General features: G+C 39.7%; 1 protein-coding gene across 1 annotated transcript in view; it reads right to left on the reverse strand.

The window, feature by feature from the left end:
- Nucleotides 1–543: 543 nt before the first annotated feature.
- LOC137341593 (intestinal mucin-like protein) overlaps nt 544–15,542 on the reverse strand; it is a 93,671-nt gene continuing 78,672 nt past the window's right edge. The window contains exons 28-32 of the mRNA XM_068004822.1: nt 15,177–15,208; nt 12,829–12,939; nt 9,417–9,468; nt 6,441–6,543; nt 544–1,014 (exon numbers count right to left, since the gene is read on the reverse strand). Coding sequence (XP_067860923.1) covers nt 849–1,014; nt 6,441–6,543; nt 9,417–9,468; nt 12,829–12,939; nt 15,177–15,208 — 464 coding nt within the window. The 3' untranslated portion in view covers nt 544–848. The remainder of the gene's footprint in view (nt 1,015–6,440; nt 6,544–9,416; nt 9,469–12,828; nt 12,940–15,176; nt 15,209–15,542) is intronic.

Consider the following 15,542-nt stretch of genomic DNA (forward strand, 5'->3'; position numbering starts at 1 on the left):
AGGTGAAATATTTTTTATGACAAAAAAGAATTTTTCTGTATTGTGTACATGATACTCTTTTACACAATTTTCCTCCCTTCCTTCCTCAAGGTATTGCCTCCCTGCTGGAGTGCACTTCAATGGGCACTAGTCACTCTCTGGTACCTCACCCAAGGGGCCATTCTTAATATGTGGGGCTTGACGGTGAGTGTTGACATGCTATTCATTCGCAGTAGGCATCACAGTTGAGCAAGTGCCATCTTTTCCACCCCAACTTCCACACGTGCATCATTCAGCAGAACTTCAAGAATAATAAGTAGCGGCAGGAATCATGGCCAATTTTTCCCTCCCTAATTCAGAGGTGCTGAGGCCAATTTTGCACTTGCTAACACAACGGAAAATATTTGTTTCTTAATTAATTTGCTTTACAATTTACAAAGAATTGTTCTCCATGCAATTATTTGAGCTTGGTACCTTCTGATTACTATAAATCTAAAATATTCTACTTGTAAGTTTTGTTTCTACATAAATTGAAAGTTGCAGTACTCGAGTGGGAGAATTCAGTCTTGTGCAAATATGTTTATTGATTCTCATTTCTAATCATACAAATAGTGTCTAACAGATACAGTACAAGAGCTCTAAATATTCCATCACCACCCACCACAAAACAATAGCCTTTATTGGAAACAAGATTTTCAGCTTTTTAAAAAATATTAACTCTTGTGACATTTAATTAAAAGCAATCAATTGGTAAAGACATCATGAGAATAATTTCCCAAATTTGATTTTAATTTTATATTTGAAAACTTTCTAGGTAAGCTGTTGAAATCATGGTCCTTAGTTCAGTAGATGTACTTGTGCAACAGCTGTTACTTCCTTGTTCCACAATCTTTGCATTTGCAAGACTTGATGTCGATATACTTGATTGTCTTGGTTTTTCCATCTTTACAACGTAGTTTCACTAACATTTTTTCAGTCTTGTATTCACGGCAGCACTGGCAGTCATAGATCATGTGATTTCTTTTGAAGGCATATCTGAAAAAATAATCAATACATATGATGCAGGACAAATTTATGAACTTATCAGTACAATGTTTAGTCACCCTGTCCTTTGTGCGACTGTTATAGACAGAATACTGCTGCCCGTGTCTTAACTCTCTCCAAATCCCGTTCACCCATCACCCCTGTGCTCGCTGATCTACTATGGGTCCCAGTCCAGCAACGCTTTCATTTTAAATTTCTCATCCTTGTTTAAATCCCTCCATGGCCTCACCCTTCCCTATCTCTGTCACGTCTTCCAATCCTACAGTCCTCCGGGATCTCTATGCTCCTCCAATTCTGGCCTCCTGCGCATCCCGGATTTCATTTTCTCCACCATTGGAGGCTGTTCCTTCAGCTGTGTAGGCTCTAAGCTCTGGAATTCTCTCCCTATACCTCTCCGCCTCTCTCTCCTCCTTTAAGTCTCTCCTTAAAACCTATCTCTTTGACCAAGCTTTTGGTCACCTGAACAAATATCTCCTTATGTGACTTGGTCTCAAATTTTGTCTGACAACGCTCCTGTGAAGTGCCATGCGACGCTTTTACTACATTAAAGGCGCTATATAAATGCAAGTTGTTGTTTTTGAAGAGTATTTATTGAATATTGTTAATTCCATCAGCCTTGTATTCCTAGTTCTCTAATTAATAAAATAAAAACTGCCTACTGAAAATTATTTCCACCCTCATTAACATTCCACCGACAAGCTGTGGATGCCCAATGGGCTCTCTGCTGCTACTTGCCAGCTCCCAGAGGCTGACCTGGCTGGTAAGAAGGTAGGTCCAGGGGGCTGCGATTGCGGTGGAGGGGAGCCTGGGGCAGCAATGGCCCACGTTATCCTTGTGGAGCCCGGAGGAGCACTCCTGCTCCTTTTGGCCCCACAAAAGTAATTTCGACATTTACCTTTTCAGGTCTCCGGGTCAAAATGGCATTGGGGTCCGATGTACGTAATAGGACCCTGATTTGAATAGATTAATAAGGCTCCTGCCTGATTCAGGCAAAGTTGGGTGAACTATAGGCCACCCGTAAGTGCAGGGATGGTCGGGGGTGGGTGGGGGGTTTCCAGGGCGATCTGCAGTTTGCGAAGGGGGGGTAGTCCGGGGCAAAGGAGGCCTACATGTCCATTCTGGGGCCCAGACAAACACTCCTGCTCCTCCTGGCCTCACAAAGGAAAATTTTAAACTTACCTGGAAAGGCCTCTTTGGTCTTCAGACCTGGTTGTAATTGCTGGGGTGGCCGTGAAGGCGCCCTGCTCTCATCTAGGGTAAGATGGCATCGGGGTCCTATTGACGTGATAGGACCTTGATTTCAATACATTTATGAGGCTCTCACCTGATTCAGGTGAGCGCTTATACGCCTGAAAATTCAGGCATTTTAAAATCGGAATGGAGTGGGTATTTCACCCACTCCATTCCGATTTTAAAATGCCATGTTTCCGACGGGCAGAGTTCAAATTCCTCTCAAATTGTGTCAACTGTTATGTAACAATTCAAAGTACTATGAGAACAGGGAAACATTGAGTTACATCAAAACTAAAGCACAGAAACAGGCCATTCGGCCCAACTGGTCTAGATATCCTTCTATTCCTTTCTCCCTCATGTGCTTATCTAGCTTCCCCTTAAATGCATCTATGCTAACCCATTCCACATTCTTACCACTCTTTGGGTAAAGAAGTTTCTCCTGAATTCCCTATTGGATTTATTAGTGACTATTTTATATTTATGACCTCTAGTTTTGGACTCCCCCACAAGTGGAAACATTTTCTCTACATCTACCCTATCAAACCCTTTCATTATCTTAAAGAACTGTATCAGGTCACCTCTCAGCCTTCTCTTTTCTACAGAAAAGAGTCCCAGCCTGTTCAGCCTTTCCTGACAAGGATATCCTCTCAGTTCTGGTATCATCTTTATGAATATTTTTTGCACCCTCTCCAATGCCTCTATATCCTTCTATAAGATGGTGACCAGAACTGTGCACAATACTCCAAGTGTGGTCTAACTAAGGTTCTATACAAGTTTAACATAACTTCTTTGCTTTTCAATTCTATCCCTCTGGAGATGAATCCCAGTGTTTGATTTGCCTTTTTTATGGCCTTATTAACCTGCATCGATACTTTTAATGACTTGTGTATCTGTACCCCTAGATCCCTTTGCTTCTCTGTCCCATTTAAACTCTTATTATCCAAGCCGTATACGGCCTTATTCTTCCTACCAAAAGTGCACCACCTCACACTTATCCAGATTGAAATTAATTTGCTAATTACACACCCATTCTGCAAGTTTATTAATATCCTCTGTCATTTTGACGCACTCTTCCTTTGTATTAAATATACCGCCCAATTTGGTGTCATCCGCAAATTTTGAAATTGTACTTCTGATTCCCGAATCCAAATCATTAATGTAAATTGTGAACAACAGTGGTCCCAGCACCGATCCCTGTGGAACACCACTTCCCACCTTTTGCCAGTCTGAGTAGCTGTCCTTAAGCCCTAAGCTTTGTTTTCTGTTTTGTAGCCAACTTGCTACCTTTTCGGCTACCTGTCCCCTGATTCCACATGCTCTGACCTTAGCCATGAGTTTACAATGCGGTGCCTTATCAAAGGCCTTTTGAAAATCCAAATATATGACATCTACTGCATTACCCTTGTCTAGTCTTTCTGTTACTTCTTCAAAGAATTCAATAAGGTTGGTCAAGCAAGACTTTCCTTTCCAAAATCCATGCTGACTATTCTTTATTATATTTTCATTCTCTAGATGTCTTTCTATTACACATTTGAGTAAAGATTCCATTATCTTTCCTATCACCAAGGTTAAGCTAACTAGACTATAGTTCCTTGGACTTGTTCCATCTCCCTTTTTAAATATAGGAATAACATTAGCTGTCCACCAGTCCTCTGGCACTATTCCCGTTTCTAGTGAATTTTTATATATATGTTATAGTGTCTCTGTTATCTCCTCCCTAACTTCTTTTAATATTTGTGGATGCAATACATCCGGAGTGGGGTCTTATCCTCCCTAAGTTTGATTAGTTTATCAATTATCTCCTCCCTTTCTATCTTATATGTTTTAATATCATGTTTGATCTCTTCTTCTAATGTACTGCCCACTTTGTTAACCTCCCTAGTAAACACGGAGGCAAAGTAACGATTCAATATTTTTGTCATTTCGCTGTCACTACCCGTGATTTTTTTTTTGTTATTTATGTGTCTGTAGAATACTTTACTATTGCTTTTTATATTCCTTGATCATTTAATCTCATAATTCCTCTTTGCTTTCCTAATTGATTTTTGACTTCTTTCCTAACCTCTTTGTATTCCATTTTGTCATCTTCTCCTTTATCATCTGTGTACTTAGAGTATGCCTTTTCCTTTAGTTTCAATTTTACCCTTATCTCTTTATTCACCCATGCGTTTCATTATTGGCTAGTTTATTCTTGCTTTTTAGAGGAATATATTTCTCCTGAACTCTATTGATCACCGTTTTAAATATTACCCACTGCTGTTCTATTTCTTTGTCTGTCAAAATCTTTTTCCAGTTTACTTGCCCTAGTTCCTTTCTCATTCCCATAAAATTAGATTTTTTCCAATCTATTACTGTGGTCTTTGTCTTACTTATTGTTAATGATCTGATTTATATCAATTAGTGTTAATTGATTTCAGGTGGTGCGTATCAATTGGGGTCTCTCTTGTATCCATTTATGTGAGAGCTTGTCTAGGGTGTCTAGTAGGTAATACGGATCTCTGTGAATAAAGGCTTGGAAGCAACTGAAGGCTCAAGTATTCTATCCTTCACCATCTGGCTATCTAATTTATAAAACTTATGTCTTTCTCAACCATTATTTTAAACCTTATTATGTTATGATCACTATTGCCTAGATGTTCCCCTGCGCTTACTTCTCTTATTTGCTCCTTGATAATTTAATCTTGTAGTTCCTCTTTGCTTTCCTAATTGTTTTTTTGATTTCTTTCCTAACCTCTTTGTATTCCCCTTTGTCATCTTCTCCTTTATCGTCTATGTACTTAGAGTATGCCTTTTTCTTTAGTTTCAATTTTACCCTTATCTTTTATTTCATTTATTAATGGTGTTTCATTATTGGCTAGTTTGTTCCTGCTTTTTAGAGGAATATATTTCTCCTGAACCCTATTGATCACCGTTTTAAATATTACCCACTGCTGTTCTATTTCTTTGTCATTTTTTTTCCAGTGTACCTGCCCTAGTTCCATTCCCACCCCCTCAAAATTATCTTTTTTTCAATCTATTACTTAGGTCTTTGTCTTATGTCTTTCTCAATCATTATTTTAAACCTTATTATTTTATGATCGCTATTGCCTAGATGTTCCCCTACGTTTACTTCTCTTATTTGCTCTGGCTCATTTCCCATTATTAGATCCAGCAGTGATTCCTCTCTTGTTGGGCTTCTCACATACTGAGTAAGAAAGGAGTCCTGTACACACTGTAAAAACTCCATTCCCTTTTCTCCTTTCCCTACCCCTTCTTGCCAGTTTATTTGGGGGTAGTTGAAATCTCCCGTGATTATTATTCAATGTTTTTTACTCGTTTCATAGATTTGTCTACATATTTCATCATTCACTTCCCTTCCACTATTAAGTGGTCTGTAGAATATCCTTATTAACGTGATTGATCCCTTCTTATCCTTTGTCTCAATCCATATGGATTCTGTTTCTATCTTAATATTACTTATGTCCCTTTTTTCTATTGCCATTATGTTGTCTCTAATTAGTACAGCTACTCCATCCCCCTTCTTCCTTCCCTATCCTGTCTAAATACATTATATCCTGCAATATTTAACTGCCAGTCCTGTTCTTTATGTAGCCCTGTTTCAGTTATCCCTATTACATCTGGCTCCTCGCTGTGAATTATTGCCTCCAGTTCCCCTGTTTTGTTTCAGATGTTGTACTATTGCTATACAGGCAATTTAATTTGTTTTTAGAAATTGGTCCCCTCCCTTTGCTTTTAACAGTTATTTTGTACTTATGTTCTCTAACTGTACTTGTTCCCTGACTGTTTATGTTACTCGTATTCCTTTACTTGGTCTGACCTTTACTCTAATTTCCTATTTCTTTTTTCTTCAGACTTAAATTATCTTCCCCAGATCCCTCCCCCCGGTCTTACAAGTTGAAAGTCCTATTGACAGCCCTATTTATCCTTTCTGCTAGGACACTAATCCCATTCCGGTTCAGAAATTAGAACTAACCATAGTCAGATGTAACAACAGATATGCAAGTTTGGCTTTACCAGGAGGGAACAGACACCATGGGGTAGAAATTAACTTTCATTGAGGGAACGTTATTTCATTCCATCAGTTCAAGTTGGATTTGAACTCAGAATGCAGTTGTAAAATACAACTTTTCAATGCATTATGCTACTTCTAGTCCATGTGTTTAAGATGCAAGAACCCTACTTACTGAGTTACCGATGAACACTTTCCTTGACATTGTTTCACTTCAACAGTTGTTTCACAATTTCCTTTTCTGACTGTTTCATTGACTGCAATAATCTTGCATAAGTCTAAGGTAAGGAAAAATAAATTACAGCACAAGTTAGAAATAAAAAAGATTATTTAGCCTACCTAGCCAAATGTATATACTTCTATTTCCGATTGAATTAGTAACCTATTTGTTTTTCACATGCCTCACCTTAGTCTTTGTGTATCATGCTAGGAAGCAGTTTATTCTGTAAGTTAATACTATAGACAAGTACATGATACTGCATGTCATGGCATTAAATAAGACTAAGTTTTTTCACAGGAGTCATGGATCCTTTGATTTTGTTGTATTTAAAAAAGGCACAAGAGTGGCAGTGCTGCAGTGCTTCCTCCTATTTGGCTGGATGTTTGTCAATCACAACAAACTCCTCCCTTCAAGATAATTATTCACATATTTGGTTAGCTTCAGAATAGTCTTTTTTTGCCATACATTGTACCTATGATACAGATGGAGGTTATTCCAGAAGGGAGAACTTATTTAATGCTTATTGTTTTTGGAGATTGGGGGCTGGATTATCCAGAGATAGTGAGGTAAGACTTCCGCCTACTTGTGATTCCACCAGTATCTGACCATGTTTTCCTTGGTGGGGGTAAGGGGAGGTTAATTTTGTATGCAGGGCAGGATTGGAGCAGTAATCCCACTTAGTCCCTGCCATTGGGATGGAGGGAATTTGGGGACAGCAGTTAAATGGTTGATACAGCTAAATCAGCCAGAAGGGGGAAGAGAGAGGAGGGGGGGAAGAGAGAGGAGGGGGGTAAGAGTGAGAAAGAGAGAGTGAGCTGGAGCAGGAGCTGCACATTAAGGTAGAAAAACACTAGCAGAATGAAGAGCACTATCTGGAGGGTTTGTGATGATCAAGGCCTCATGATTCTCAAAAGCTACAGTGGAGATAATGATCAGCAGACAAAGGTTCTTTGGCACCCGTAGAATCATGCCCCAGAAAAATGATGTGCAAGCAATCTGAAGGGAGATGGCACTGACAGTCAGTGTCAACTCTACCACCTCATGAGTGGCTAATCTGTGCTGGAAACATTTTAATGACCTCACCAGGCTGACCAGGTAAGTGAAAGCACCAGTATCCATCTAAGTGCTGAGATACTGCTGGAAGCATGACTCAACGCCACACATAATGTGAGAGAAGAAATGAATGATACCCTGAGTGGGCACAAGAAACCCACACCATCCCCTTCATGGGTGCACCTCCTCTCCTGTCATTCCACTGTCTTATAACACATTTCATGCAATGTATGAGTGGGAAGTAAAGAGATTGTTGCATGGCTTGCACCTGATAGCATGTTCACAAGGGAATGTTTGCAGGCACCTGGGTGAATGACATTGCGAACTAGTTTGCAGCGTGTCTAAATCTCTGTTTTCTTTGCAAAGGAGAAACATGAACACAATCAGAGGCAAAAACTGCTGTGGATGGTGGAATGGCAAAGCACCAGGCCTCTAAGTAGACATGAGCAGGAAACTCTTCAACTCCTGGGCAGACACACCATGGAGTCTGTAGGAGATGGAGAAGAGTAGTCAGGTTCAGGTCGGTAATGGGATGAAGCACTTGAGTTTTTGACGTCTACAGACATACTGATGACTTGAAAGATTATATGAGTACATAAGTTTACTGTCACCACATGCAGTTGACCAGACAGTAATATAGATGCACATACTAGAAGAAAAGATCATAGTGAGGAGGAAGCACTAAGCACTGGCGAAGGAGGGATAGTAGTTCTAACAATTGATGAAAGCCCAGGTGGTACAGGATGCAGGTCCAGCATTCTGAGTGCTGCTCCTGAGTTGTACGGGGATATAGACCATAGTAGATCTACTTTATGGAAGGTGTTAGAACACTGAGTTTTAGTCTAACCTAGACCACTGAGCATCAAATCTTCCAGAATTGGACTGCACTGAAAAGCACAAGAGCAGCCTGTTGGCAATGATTTCAGCAACAGTCTGTTCCATCACATGACCCTGCCCAATTAATAGTAGGCACTGCCTCTGAAAGTACTGAGCTCACAGTGACTGCAGCAAAGGAGGCTTCTAGGACTGATGCAGCTACATCGTGGTTAATGGCAAGTACGGGTAGCAAGCTTCCTCAATCCCCCACTATCACTCACCAATGGTATATGCTCAATTAGGGGAGGACTAAGTAGTACTAATTGATACTCAAACTGCAAACATGGCAGCAAAAAATACATTGAACAGGTACACCATTAGCACCTTTATATATCCTATAGTCTGCCATTCTTTCATTGTTCAAAACAGAAAGTGGCAGGTGTCCAAAGGACCCAACTAAGTTACTGACTTCTGTTATGTCCCCTGTGGGTGTCTGGAAGCTACCTGCAGATGCTATCCAATAGCCTATTGAAATGCTCTGTGTAGATTCATAATATGAAATACTACCACTTCGATAAGATACCAAAGGAAGAGCAGTGCCCATGAGCCAATACCCCAGAATGGAGATAACATCTCAGCAATGAAAGGGAGCAGAATAAATTGATTGCCCTGATTTAACAAATGTTGGGAAATAGGGATTAATTTCAGGAAGAAAGAAACTGAACCTTTCTTTTAAAAAAAAAACTTTTAGAAACATGCATCAGGAATTGACTCATGGGTACTTCCAATTGGATGCCTTAACTTGGGTGGAAGATTGTGTAAACCCCATTTATGCATGTATCTGGGGCTTCCGCTGATCTTTTGCTAAATTGATGGTGGCTGATCAAGAGGACATTCCTGGCAGTAATCTCTATAAACAGAGGTTTGTCCCTTGTTTAGGTTGTCATCAATTGTGCAGAGGCATTTAGCTGCTGCATTTTTACATGTCAGTATTAAAACTAGCTTTCACTAAACACTGTAGCAAAGAACAATTAATGTTTATGTAACGCATTAAATGGGTACCTTCTGATGGAGTGCACTTAAAACAGCAACTGTCAATATAGATTCTTTGAGCCTAAAAAAATGAATAAATATTGAATGGTTAGTATAGGATATGTTGTTCCTTAAATATAAACGTGATAAAAGCAAGTTCCTTTTTTTGAAGAATTGTTACTTGTGCCAAATTTGTACTTACAATTATGACACTTGAAATGTTAAAGATTTTTTCGATATAATAAGATAAATTGGGTAGAAACTATAGAGGTGCCATTATGCTACTGGGTGTATTCTATAGGCCACTAACTAGTGGGAAGGATATTGAGGAGCAAATTTGCAGAGAAATTACAGAGAGATGCAAGAACTATAGAGTAGTGATAATGGGGGATTTCAACTATCCTAATATAGACTGGGATAGTAATAGTATAAAGGGCAAAGAGGGGGAGGAATTTCTGAAGTGTGTTCAGGAGAACTTTCTTGACCAGTATGTTTCCGATCCAATGAGGAAGGAGGCGTTGCTGGATCTGGTTCTGGGGAATGAGGTGGGTCAAGTGGAGCAAGTGTCAGTGGGGGAACATTTAGGGAACAGTGATCATAGTATAAGGTTTAGATTTGTTATGGAAAAGGATAAGGAACAATCTAGAGTAAAAATACTTAATTGGAAAAGGGCCAATTTCAGTGGGTTGAGGGCGGATCGGGCCCAGGTAAATTGGAATCAAAGATTGGCAGGCAAACCTGTAATCGAACAATGGGTGGCCTTTAAAAAGGAGATGGTTCGGGTACAGTCTAGGTACATCCCCATGAGGGGGAAAGGTAGGGCAACCAAAGCCAGAGCTCCCTGGATGATGAAAGAGATGGAGAGTAAGATGAAGCAGAAAAAGGGGGCGTTTGACAAATGTCAGGTTGATAATACAAGTGAGAACCAGGCTGAATATAGAAAGTACAGAGAAGAAGTGGAAAAGGAAATAAGAGGGGCAAAGAGAGAGTATGAGAATAGACTGGCAGCAAACAAAAAAGGGAATCCAAAAGTCTTCTATTGGCATATAAATAGTAAACTGGTAGTAAGAGGAGGGGTGGGGCCGATTAGGGAACCAAAAGGAGATCTATGCATGGAGACAGAGGACATGGCTGTGGCACTAAATGGTACTTTGCATCTTTCTTTACCAGGGAAGAAGATGCTGCCAAAGTCACAGTGAAAGGGGAGGTAGTTGAAATACTGGATGGGTTGAAAATTGATAAAGAAGTGGTACTAGAAAGGCTGGCTATGCTTAAAGTAGATAGGTCACCCAGTCCGGATGGGATACATCCTAGATTGCTGAGGGAAGGGTGGAAATTGCAGAGGTGCTGGCCATAATCTTCCAATCCTCCTTAGATATGGAGGTGGTGCCAGAGGACTGGAGAATTGCAAATGTTACACTCTTGTTCAGAAAAGGGTGTAAGGATAAACCCGGCAACTACAGGCCAGTCAGTTTAACCTTGCTGGTAGGAAAGCTTTTAGAAACGATAATCCAGGACAAAATTAATAAGTCACTTGGACATGTGTGGATTAATAAAGAAAAGCCAGCATGGATTTGTTAAAGGCAAACCGTGTTTAACTAACTTGATCAAGTTTTTTGATGAGGTAACAGAGAGGGTTGATGAGAGCAATGCGGTTGATGTGTATATGGACTTTCAAAAGGCGTTTGATAAAGTGCCACATAATAGCTTGTCAGCAAAATTGAAGCCCATGGAAGAAAAGGGGCAGTGGCAGCATGGATACGAAATTGGCTAAGTGACAGGAAACGGAGAGTAGTGGTGAATGGTTGTCTCTCTGACTGGAGGAAGGTGATGTTCCCCAGGGGTCGGTACTAGGACCACTGCTTTTTTTGATCTATATTAATGACTTGGACTTGGGTGCACAAGGCACAATTCCAAAATATGCAGATGACACGAAACTTGGAAGTGTAGTAAACAATGAGGAGGACAGTGATAGACTTCAGGAGGATATAGACAGGCTGGTGGAATGGGCGGACACGTGGCAGATGAAATTTAATGCAGAGAAGTGCAAAATGATACATTTTGGCAAGACCGAGGAGAGGCAATATAAACTAAATGGTACAATTCTAAAGAGGGTGCAGGATCAGAGAGACCTGGGGGTATATGTGCATAAATATTTGAAGGTGGCAGGGCAAGTTGAGAAAGTGGTTAAAAAAGCATATGGGATTCTGGGCTTTATAAATAGAGGCACAGAGTACAAAAGCAAGGAAGTTATGTTGAACCTTTATAAAACACTGGTTTGGCCACAACTGGAATATTGTGTCCAATTCTGGGCACCGCATTTAGGAAGGATGTGAAGGTCCTTAGAGACGGTGCAGAAAAGATTTACTAGAATGGTTCCAGGGATGAAGGACTTCAGTTACGTGGATAGACTGGAGAAGCTGGGGTTGTTCTCCTTAGAGCAGAGAAGGTTGAGAGGAGATTTGATTGAAGTGTTCAAAATCATGACTGGTTTAGATAAAGTAAATAAAGAGAAACTGTTCCCATTGGCACAAGGGTCGAGAACCAGAAGACACAGATTTAAGGTGATTGGCAAAAGAACCAAAGGCGACGTGAGGGAAAACTTTTTTACACAGTGAGTAGTTATGATCTAGAATGCACTGCCTGAAAGGGTGGTGGATGCAGATTCAATCGTAGTTTTCAAAAAGGAATTGGATAAATATCTGAAGGGAAAAAATGTGCAGCACTACAGGGAAAGAGCAGGGGAATGGGACTAACTGGATCGCTCTTACATAGAGCCAGCACAGGCTCAATGGGCCGAATGGCCTCCTTCTATGCTGTAACAATTCTGATTCTATAATTTTATGAAGTAGAAAAATACATCTTAATGCTTCAACATACTAATAGGCATAGATTGCATTTTACTCTAGGTCTGATATCAGCTCTGTAATTAATATTTCATTAATTCTTGAATCAAGTTCATAGGATTGAAAAGTTTGAAAGGGTTCATAATTTGGTCAAATGACTTGCATATATTGTAATGACAGTGATGGAAGAGAGAATTAACAGAGAATAGGCAATTTCATTGAAGGAATAAAAGAACAGCAATAGTCTCTTTAGTCAAAATGTGAAACTTAATTATAATCTACTGTATGTTCACAAGTTAATTAGTATAATGACCTTTAAAAAAGTAACTTGAAATAAAATATTTTTGATGCCTATAGGCGTTGATAGGATTCTGAGAGTATAAAATGGCAGCTGCTGCCACTAACTGGTAAATTTGCTGAATAGAATAATTAGGTTCTAAATGTAAAATGCTCAGGCTGTTTATAAACACCGAGGTTATGGTTGTATTACAGAAGGATTTCCTCAACTGTCTGCACATGGCACTTCAGAGGTCTGGAAAAGTATATAAATGCGATGAAGCATAACATGCTAGAAATAAACAGTGATCATCACATACCTCAGGGCAGGTTTCATCCTGATTGCAGGATTTATTTCTGATTAAAACTCCGAGCTCAGTACATGTGTATGAGATGCATGGATCTTGGGCATCATTCCATGTATCTCCCTCCTGTGAATAAAAGCATGCAAATAAAATAATGATATATTGGGTATTTCATTACCATTAGGAATATACCAGGCACAATTTATATTTTTTCTATCGACACAACACTTTGCCCATTTCTGTACGACAGACAATTTACTGCACAAATTTATTACCTGCCTGACACAAAGTAAAAATATTATGACCCTGAAATTATACCCCCACCCTGGCCCAGGCACAGGACAAGCAGAACACACTGAATGTGCACTTCACCTCTCCATCCTACCATATGCCTGGATTTGGGGGGCTAGGCCATTAGCATGACTTGGTCGCATACCTAGTGCAGGTCCATCCTCTGTCAGGAATTGGGGGCAGAATGAGGCATGCAGTTGGAGGCCTGAGAAGCCTGGCTGCCCACCTCGAGGCCTTATGGCTACTGGTTTCCAAGCCCCAAGAGCCAAATATCCGTAAGGGCCCTTAAAAAGGAAGTTTCAAACTTAACTGGAGGGTCTTGCTCATCTTGTCACTAGGCCCCATCAGATCCTCTGATCTGACGTCGGGGTCCAGCAGAAGATCCAGAACCAGCTTCCTATGGTGCCACTGGAAATGGTTGCCCCTTGGACATTGTAGGAAGAAAATGAGGGGTGAGGGTTGGGAATAACCCCAGACTGAGGTGAACTGGGTAAAGCATGCTGTGTTTTACTCCAACCATTTCAGGGATTACAATGTGTTCTTTTTTTGTCTAATAAATCAACCAATAGGTTGAAATACGTAAAGATTATTTTTTGTTTCTCTATCATCTTTCCCATTGCTATGGCCTCACATTAAACAGAAAAAAATCTGTGGGAGCACTTTTGTTCAAGGTACACCTTTTTATAGAAGGAAACAATAGACTGACTACTATTCTGCTCAAACTTTTTAAAAAATCATCTATTGCTACAGAGTAGGGTCTCTCTCCCTGCTAATCTGCTGCAGTGCCATCAATTACATGGAGCATCACTGTACACCTCTAACTCACTGCAACTTCTGTGCAAATAATTGTTGTCACAACTTCAAAACAGCTGGAGAGCTGCCCTGCTCCAGGAAAGCTTGGTACAGGGTGGAGACTTTCTATCCCATAGTGTGGTTTCTTGAGGTTGGACACTTCCCAAGCGGCTGAGCATTGAGAGAAACCCTACTCAATGACATCTACAGCAGCAATGAAATTGACCTTTTTTAAAAAGAAGCCATGTGAATTTATGATGAGTTTATTATTTTCTTCAATTAAAAGTGGGAGGGAGTATCTTCAACATATATCCCAATACTTTCTATCCCCTTTCTTTCTTCTTTTGGAAATTTCAAGGCTTTACCATGAATGGGTTGAAATCATGCTGTGGTGATATTAGTGAGGATTGCAATTAAATTCCTTAATCATCTATTTTGATGAATGTTTTCACCCACTGAAAATGAAAAAGGTAAGTCTGGTCTTCAGCTCTCTTCATTCTTTTATCATTCTTCTACATTTCTTCTTTTAACCCCTGTAGCTTTTTGTTCAGGTCCTCCCATGTACTTGTTGCCTCCTGCTTAAGTTCTCCCAGTTAATTTCTCATTAGATCCAATTTACTTTCAAACTTGGGCTCTCCCAATCCCTTTCGTCTAACAATGACATTTTCAATGGGATTCTCATCAGGAAAGAGGTTGTCTACATCCCCAAGGAGCTAATGCGTTTCTGGATCTTTCCATGAGGCTTTCTCTTATTCTATTCTCTTCTATTTAAGCAAGTAAAAATAAAACAAAATTACTAATTAAATACTAAGGTGTGATTTCTAGGTAGAAATGAATCACTGACAACAGCACAGGAAAGTACATCCATCCCCTGTGCTGTCAATGCTACCTTCTAATTCTTGGGTTAAGCAGGGAAATGATAACAGCACCCATGGTTGATCTTATATAAATGCGCTTGGAACAATGGAATCCATAACATTTACCAAAGTTTTATTCCATTTTTAATTACGACTTTTAGACTACCAAGATACTTTGGTAGTCTAAAAGTCTGAACATTTACCTGACGAAGGAGGAAGCCTCCGAAAGCTTGTAGATTTCAAATAAAAATTGTTGGACTATAACTTGGTGTTGTAAAATTGTTTACAATTGTCAACCCCAGTCCATCACCGGCATCTCCACATCAAGATACTTTGGCTTATTCATCTCAAAAGACAATTAATAAATATCTGAATTTAATTTACAAGAATATTAAAAGTAGGTCAGCGTTTTTGAACACTCACCTTTCTTGGGTGTCCTAAATAGTCACGGCAAACTACAGAAAAACCAGAAAAGTTGTTATTAATGCATGTCTGTTTTCTTTATAATGTGCATAAAACAAATCTGATTTATTGCTAACAATGACCTGGCTCACAGTTCATCAGAAAGAAATGATGTGTCTTTTAACTGTGTGTTGTAACAGGCTGAGAGAGCTAATAGTGCCATCTCTGGAGCAAGTAAGAACAACAGTGTTACCTTTACAGTGTAACCCACTGATTTGTGTACTGGGACATTACAGCATTACCAACTCAAGGATTTTCACACATTACATTATATATATGCTCATTTAAATAATTGGCTGTGAGCTGCAAAAGATGATTAGTGTATTT

The sequence above is a fragment of the Heptranchias perlo genome, chromosome 24, assembly GCF_035084215.1.
Source record: "Heptranchias perlo isolate sHepPer1 chromosome 24, sHepPer1.hap1, whole genome shotgun sequence".
Classification (NCBI taxonomy): domain Eukaryota; kingdom Metazoa; phylum Chordata; class Chondrichthyes; order Hexanchiformes; family Hexanchidae; genus Heptranchias; species Heptranchias perlo.